A 9096-nucleotide genomic window follows, 5' to 3' on the forward strand; every position below is an offset into this window, starting at 1 on the left:
CATATCATGAATGCTGGGTCTCATTTGTTTTCTGAGAATCTACTGAACCTACTGGTAACTTGTTTGCCACGTAGCAATAAAAAATATACTAACAACCTTGATTATTCTGGTTAGTCACATTGTACTGCTATTATTTTGAACAAGACTGTAGATAGTAATCATGCTCACAGTAGTTATTAGAACGAGATCAAATGCTCTTCTTTTCATTACATTTTCATCTTGTTTTTCTTTTCTTCTAACTCCTGGTCCTGACTGCTTCAGAGCTCTGAGAACAGCCAAAAACAAGACAAAACAACTGGATGAAGAGGAAGAGGAGGAACTGAATAGAGTAGTAGCATACATAAATATAAAGCAAGATTATAGTAAACATGCAGCGCACACACAGGATCCAAGAGTGATTATCCAGGCTGCAGTGATGCAGATCGCTCTATATCTGAGAGGTTTGTACTTCAGAAAGGTTACAGGAGGAACCACCGCCAGATAACGCTCAACACACCCAGTACAATGATTAAATATAAAGAACAAATAGATCAGACAGTTGCCAATCTCACAAACAGAAAGATTGAGGTTAAATAATTCTGATGCAACTCTTGATCCTGTGACGATTAGCCATCATATAACATAGGAGTGTGTAGGAATCCCAAACAGGAAACTGATGCAGTGCATACAAACTTTCAGACTTTCCACTAGCCCAGTGAAATGAGTTGTGGAGTTTGTAGATGTTTCAGGTGTAGTGATATTGGGCCTCATTTATGAAACACGAGCAGAACGAATTTGTGTGTAAATCGTTCGTAAAGCCGCTCTGACGTAAATGTTCAGATTCACGAAAATGTTTGTATTTTCAAAATGTTAGTTGGTATGAAAGAAATTCACACCTGCCCCTACCACGTGTAAATGGTGAGTAAAACATTTGAAAGTTCTGTGTTCTAATTTAGGCAAACTGATGACATTGCATTTTTATGCACTATGTACGGCAGGCCTACCATAATAATATTCAAGAGTTGATTTGCCCCCGTCTTTATTGTTTTGTTTTGTTTGTACTGTTTAACCTTGGGCAATAGGCAGCACTTGTCACGGTCATTTTTTACCAGGCCGTCCAATCACAGTGGAGGAGGGGCAGGACAAAAACTATGCCGACCAATCATCCCATTTGTACACCAACCGAACAACAATAATAGATAAGTTACTGCTTTTTATTGCATTTCTAAATTCAGTAATATTCTTTAAAATGAGATACTAGTAGTAACACATTACTGCCATGGATATTCTGTATCAAAGTATCTCAGCTGGAAAAACGCTGCCCTTGCAAAGTGCTTTCAAGCGCCACCAGCTGGCCGTTTTCAGAAGAGCACCAGTTGTTTAGCTGGCTAAAACATGCTTTGGTGGACACACAATAATTTAATATGTATTGCTAGTCATATGGCCAATTAGTCTCTTCAACATTTATGCAAAATCCTGGAGCCAAACCTGAGAAAGAAGTCCAGAAAAGTCCACAGCATTCCTGGTCACGTCATTTGCAACTCATGGGCGGGGATTATGCTAATTATGAATGAGCGTGCACACGCTTCTTATTTACTTATGTTTGGAATTCACTAATATGCACACGTTTAACTAACGAATCCGTGGTATACGAAGCATTTGTGAATCTGGAGGAGAGTTTTCGTAAAGGTCCATTCATGAAACTTTCGTAAATATGTGAGCAAATTCTGAGTAATTTAATAATTTAATAGCAAATTAATTTGTGCGTAAAATTACTCAGAATTTGCTCATATATTTACGAAAGTTTCATGAATGAGGCCCATTGTGTGCAGTTTTTCATCTCTTCTGTTCTTTTCTTTTAGCTCAACAACTCAAGAAATATATAAATAAAAATAGCAGCTGCGATCTATAGGGGAAAAGAAAATGTAATTTAGACTCTATTAAAAAAGCCATGTCATCAACAAATATTTTAGAAGGTTTTCAATATTTAAGGCAGATCACTTTTATGTAACCAAATAACATAGATCATTTCAATCCAATATTAAAGGCACAATACATAAGATTTTTGGATTCAAATATCCAAAAACAATGTTTTATATTTTGTTGACTTTCACATTATTAGCATTATTGACACTTTAACATTATTAGCTTTATTAAACAGATGAGCAACTGTTTGAAGACATACATCGACACAAAATGAATCATTTTTATATAGCTCAAAGTTAGTTTTATCGTTTAAAACTCATTTTCTTGATTTACCGCGACTATATGTTTTACCCAAGCAGCAACAGTGTCTGTTGAAGCCAATACGGAAATAACTTAAACTGCAGATAATTGACTGGCCACTTTGCCCATTTTCTTTTTTCCAGGCGTGACGTTCTGCCAAGACTGCAACGCCAGCATGTTGATAAATGAATTCATTTGATTAAATCAAGCTATTACTTTGTTTTGTATAAGCGACCTCTAGTGGTGAAAAATTACATATTGTGCCTTTAAATTTCTTCAGAACATGAAATACATGGCTATTATTTTAAATAATGTCCTTACATAAAGCACTTTGAATTGCCATTGGGTATGAAATGTGCTATAAAAAATAAACTTGCCTTGCCTTACATATAGCCTATAGCGTTGCATGAAAATTCTAATCAGTTCTGCTTTTAACTGTCACATTATTTAAAAAATATTTTAGGTATCAGACTTGCTTTAGTTCATAAATAAAACATCTTACAAGCAAGTTGTTTATTCTTAAGCTGAAAACAAGAAAAATTACCAAAGGTTCATCACCTGGAGAGTGAGTGTCCAGTCTCTCTGGAAGTTTATAAATCTCTGTGCATGCTGTGTTTTATAGACTGACTTCACAGCTGTCACAAGAATATATGTGCATGACTCTATATAGGCAACAAATCACAAAACATCAAATATGCAAATGGTAAAGAGGACTGATTATGGCCCTTTTTACAAGATGTAATGTAACTCTCAGGTGTCCCCAGGAAATATATGTGAAGTCTCAGCTCAAAATACCTCACAGATGATTTATTATACCATGTTGTAAATGCCATTTTTTTTTAAATAAAAGCAAAAAATGTTTTTCTTCATTGTCATGAAATTGTATTATTTGCATTATAGTTTTGAAGAAATATCAGTTGAAACCTCTGTTATATGGTTTTCTGAGCGTGTACACAGAACGCTGTCAGTTGGCGTGCTGCATAAGTATTTCTCTTTCGCATCTTATTGCGCTTCTGTCAACAATTCTCAAATGAACAAGACAAATTTCACATAAACACAGTTGGTTATGCTTGTGACTGTAAACAGCAGGGAAAGAAATTGCATGTTTATATTATATCTGTCTATCTGTCTATTAACTGCTGCTGTTAATATGAATCAAACAAAAAAAGAAAAACAGAAAATCACTCACTGCTCTTGAATGAACAACTTTACTACCTTTAATAAGAATACATTCAGTCAGGAGAGGATCTAAGCTAATAGACTCTTTATTCACAGAAGCCCCTCTTTGATTTTTAACAGGAATGAAACCGATGCTGCGAGGGATAGACATGCATCTCTCCAGTAGATTGTACATTGTTTTTGGATTGTTCTATATATGAAACACGGCATAAATGTATTTCCAAGAAATTTCAGTAGACATATAAATCTAGACAAAATGAGCTGTGGAAAAAGTGATGTAGGAGCTTTATACAGATTTTTAGAGCGGATGCCATTGAAAACATGGTAAGTTTATCCCTCACAGCTGTACTTTTATGCCTGTCATGACGCTGCTCTAAATAAGTCAATGGATTTTTACCACAATAGGGTGGTTGCATATACAAACAATACAACAACAATACATCTGTGTCAAAAACAATATAAATGAGATCATTGCATAATAGCTAAGTAAAGTTTTCAAATGTAAGTAAAATTTAATTTAGGAATAAGATTGTGTTTTATTTTATGTTGAACACTTGCAACATGCCATTTACATTTAATAAAAAAAATAAAATTATTTCTATTAGACTATTTCATTGTACTATCTTATGGAGTACAACTATATTTTAACAACAGAGAGAGAGAGAGAGAGAGAGAGAGAGAGAGAGAGAGAGAGAGAGAGAGAGAGAGAGAGAGAGAGAGAGAGATTTGAGGTAATCTGAATGTAGCACAGCGTGTGATTTTATATTAGGGGTGTAACGATTCGTTTTAAAACGATTCGATTCGTATCGCGATTTGAGGTTGTCGATACGATTTAAAGACGATATGGGATCATTTAGAACGATATGATCCGAAACGATTCAGTGACTTGAAATCGATTGAGTAACTTTTTAGACAAAAATTTAAATCAGTGTGACTGATTTATTTCAGTCGAATCAAATCGCTGTTAAAACTAATCGTTACACCCCTATTTTATATGCAACATTTCCCTTTCATTAATTTAGTAATATTAAACATTTTAATGTTTTATGGAGAGTGAAGACAGGACAGATTTCCAGTTCGGTTTAGATAAAGAACTGGCTGAACAAAACCCGCAAAAACATAACAAATAAAACTGAAAGCAATGAGTCCTTCAATAAACTGCCCAGAACAAAAGCAAGAAATGAATCCTATGATTATATATGGCACATATATAATAATAATGCTCACAGTAGATATTAGAATGATGTGAAACGCTCTTCTCTTCGTGTGGTTTTCCTCTTCTCTCTCTCCTGGTCCTGACTGCTTCAGAGCTCTGAGAACAGCCACAAGACAGAACAACTGGATGAAGAGCAAGAGGAGGAACTGCAGAGTGTAGAACCATGTAAATGCAAGATTGTATTTTGAGATTAAAATAATCATGCAGCACAAACAGGAGCCAAGCGTGATTATCCAGGCCGCAGTGCAGCAGATCACTCTATATCTGAGAGGTTTGTACTTCAGAAAGGTTACAGGATGAACCACCGCCAGGTAACGCTCAACACAGATCAGACACTGAAACAGAGGACGGCCGGTGACGCATAGTCCTTGCAAAAACAATTTGGTATTTGTGAGACTAGAAAAAAAAAGTGACAGTAGATTCAATATAAACATCAGACAGTTGCCAATTTCACAAACAGACAGATTGAGGTTGAAGAACTCTGATGCGACTCCACTTCCTGTGATGATGAGCCAAAAAACATAGGAGTGAGTAGGGAAACCAAACAGGAAACTGATGCCAAATAGACAAATGTCTAAAGTGTTGATTAGTCCAATGGCCTGAGTTGTGGAGTTTGTAGATGTTTCAGGGGTGGTGAAGGTTACTGTTGAGTTGTTCATTTTCTTCTGTGTGTCTTTTCAGCCCAGAAATTCAAGAAATGTACTTAAATAAGTATGACAACTGTCTCCAACAGGAAGAACGATCTGAAAATGTCAGACTGTAACAAGATACTTTTTTTTTTCTTTTTCTTTTTCTTAAACACATAATATGGAATGTTTCAACATTAAATGTCTAATATTAGAGGTCGTTTTAATGCAGTAATTCACCACACAATGTTTAAAATATAAAACTTAAATAAAACAGGGTCTTTCTTTCAAATGTTATTTGCAAATTCAGCTCTATTATATTTCCCTTAAATGGCCTTTAGATTTTTTTTTTTTTAATCCTACACATTTTAATTGATTGGATTAGAAACAATCAGCCCTGCTTTATTTAAAAGTTTAATAATCTTACATGCTCATAAGCTTTACAATACCTAATATTAAGGGGGGGGGGGGGGGGGGGTAATAGTTGAAAGCAAGAAGCAAGAAACTGTATCAAAAGTTTCTTTTCTCACCTGAATAGTGAATATCCAGTCTCTCTGGATGTATAAATCTCTGTGCTGTGTCTGTGGACTGGCTTCACTAATGTCACAATAATATATGTGCATGACTTCATCTGCTACAATTCATCATATGCAAATATTAATGGAAAAATGTCATATGAATAAGACAGTGTAAACAGGGATTAAAATAATAAACATTCTAGTTCAATGTGGAAGCTGCATCCCCATTTCAATAAGAAGGTTCAACAAACTCTGAGTTGACTTACTCTGAGATTGGAAACTCTGAGTTTTTGTTTTCAGGACCATTGAAATCAGTTAGTTTAATCAACTCTGAGTAGTCAATCACTGAGTTAATTGGTTAAAGACTATGAAATGGCACTTTTAATGGAGCTCCGAATTACGATCCACCATGGCAACATCACCCGTCAAAAAAAAGATGTCCGCGTACTTCCGAGTCAAAGCGTAAGTTTAATTCTTGATAACTGTTATAATATCAGAGGTGAGAACTAGCAGAACGGTAAGTTATTGAATATTCATGAGTGTCTTTGAAGTGTGTGTGTGTTCGTGCTCTACGTAAGAATCAGCCTATGATTGAATCTGGAAATGAAACGAATTAACGGAGAAAAATTGGAATAATGCTGCCTTCACATGCTAACGGGATTGTCCTAACTAGTTCATTAGTAATTTTTTATTATTTTTTATTAGGCAGTATTTTAGATGCCATGTCAATAATTTATAGCAAATAAAATCATTAATTCATTAAAGCTAAGTTATCACATAATTAACCAATGTGGTTGAGCGACAAATTTGTGACAATATGGTTTCGGGAAACAGTTGTGAATATAAGAAACATGCATTTAATTTTAATTTATTTTTCTCACAGGAAAGACTATATCTTTTTTTTTTACTTCATTGTGACTCGTAGGCACTTGACCATGCTTCAGATTTTGACACCTTGGGAGTGAGAATGGGTTGTTATCAACTTGTTAGGCCTTGTAAGGCCGCTTTTTGTCAGTTGTGAAGGAAGGTCAGGTTGTTGTTTCTGCTTGTCTGCCATTCTCGCTCTGTTTTTAAAGTGTTTTTGCCAGTTTTTATAAATATTTACTTGCAACACCCTTGACTTGACTTGATTTTTATTAATTTGTTAATATATTAAGATCGTCTTCATCCTAATGCATTTAAATCAGTATTACAGTTTACTGCGTTCAAATTATTTTAAGCATTTTCAATGTTAAACTATTACAACATCATCTTGGATTTTGAAGATATTTTCAGGATTTTATTGGCAAATTTAGTTGCCAATACAAAATATTGCTGTAAAATAAATGACAAGTTTAGCTTAATGTTACAATTTTAAAGCAATTACTGCCTCAGTTATGACTGTAATCTTAGTCCCTGAAGAGCGAATGAGACGCTGCATTGAAATTATGCTGTTGGAAAGCTCTGTGTGATTGTGTCATGAAGCACATTTAAACTCAGTCCAATGATAAGATGAGATGTCACCAAACAGGAAACTATACAGCCAGCCCAAAACAGTGGCCGTTTATAAATACCAAGTAAGTGATCTTCTGACTTGCATCCTTAGTTTGAATCAAGACTTGCCAAGTTCGGATCAGGAGAACAAACTCCCGTGAATGGGAGAACACAAGTCCGGTGATTCTACTAATGGAACAACAGCGTTCTCGATAATGTCACTCGCGCTCACGGATAAATAAATATGTCAAAAAACACAGCTCTGGCTCTTTTCATTTTCATAAAAAATAAAAAAATTAAAAAAAAATCTTAACCTCTTAACCTGTGCTCCTATTTTTGAGAATTTTCTGAAAACGACATACCCAAATAAAAAGATCTGCAGCTCTTAAACCCTATGGTCTATAATCAAAAATCTGTTCTTATTTTAAACTAGACACTTTAAATATTGTTACACAAGAGTCATAACTAAAAATAGTATAGAAACAGAGTAAACCAAGGGGAAATATGCATGTTAGTGACATTTTTATTTTATTTTTTATTATGAGATTTTAATGTTGAGGCCCTGAAAATAACCTAAAAATAAAGCTGAATGTCTGATGTTTTGATTCAAATTTAAGGATGATTCTCTCAAAAATGTAGCTTCTGTAATCATCATTAATCACGTGACAGGCACTGGCTGATGACATTTTACAAGTCCACGAGAATACAAGTACAAAGAAGAAAGCATGTTGAGAAACGGTCAGTGATTTCATACATGCTTCGTGGCGCAATCACACAGAGCGTTCCCACAGCGTCATTTCAACGCCGAGCGAGTTCCCTTGAAAGCGGGCAACATTTTAACCAGTAAATTCTACGGCACATTTTTTTTTTACAGTGTACAGTATCTTTGTGTGATGGGATTTCAGGTCAAATGAAAATGTGACAATCCTTAAATTGGTAAACATTAACATAAACTTTATCAAATAAACACAAAATATAGTTATTCAGGATGTATAATGAGATTTATGACCTTTTGGTGGAGAATTTATCTAAATAAACCATTACATTACACAGTTCATGTTAGCATGTTTCAGAAAATGTATTTAAAAAACAAAAAATAAACTATAGGCCTACTGAACAGTATCTTCCAACTTAGGCCATTCAAAAAATAAAATGTACAGTAAATGCACTTGGACAAAATGAAAGACAAAGGCAAGTGACTTTTCCAGCCTGGTGAAGATAAAGAACGGGCTGAACAAAACCACCCAGAATAAAACATAACAAACCAAAAGAAAAAAAGGTTCTCAATAAACCGTTTTGTAAGAATAAAAGAGAATCCTGCAAAAATAAATGGAATGCATATAATAGACATGCTCACAGTAGTTATTAGAATGAGATAAAACACTCTTCTCTTCGTGTGGTTTTCCTCCACACGAAGAGAAATATAATATGAACACAAATATTTTTGAAATATAATATGAACACATTAAGTACATTGTACATTGTACTTTTTGATGTAGGTGCATAGTAGTTAAGGATACCTAATCTAAAGTGGGGCCAATGTAAATATATGTAATTATGTAAAATCGAAAGCAACAATCTCCGTGGAAATCTTCAGTGATACTGTGATGAAGTGTTTTATTGCAATCTACCACAACCACTTATAACCATCTAAACACTCTATATGTACAATGCAAAACTGAGACATTTTGTGATGGAATATTTCTCTAAATAAATAGTGAATAAAAAAAATGTCACATTCACATATTCAGGGCCATTTTACGCCGCTAACACAGCACTGAAGCCACATTAAATTTACTAAAATGTTCTGGTGTCATAAACACTAACATAAGAGAAACAGAAAACCTTCAACCTAGAAATAAATGCTGTTAAGTATAGT

At 34.5% G+C, this 9096-nt stretch overlaps 1 protein-coding gene across 1 annotated transcript; it reads right to left on the reverse strand.

Moving 5' to 3' along the window:
- Positions 1–4428: 4428 nt before the first annotated feature.
- LOC137047095 (hydroxycarboxylic acid receptor 2-like) lies at positions 4429–5259 on the reverse strand. The gene is made up of 2 exons (XM_067424656.1): positions 4591–5259; positions 4429–4482 (listed from the first exon to the last, which is right to left on the reverse strand). Exons 1-2 carry the CDS (start codon positions 5257–5259, stop codon positions 4429–4431), a joined length of 723 nt encoding a protein of 240 aa, XP_067280757.1.
- Positions 5260–9096: the final 3837 nt, after the last annotated feature.

The sequence above is a fragment of the Pseudorasbora parva genome, chromosome 18 (assembly GCF_024679245.1).
Source record: "Pseudorasbora parva isolate DD20220531a chromosome 18, ASM2467924v1, whole genome shotgun sequence".
Lineage (NCBI taxonomy): Eukaryota > Metazoa > Chordata > Actinopteri > Cypriniformes > Gobionidae > Pseudorasbora > Pseudorasbora parva.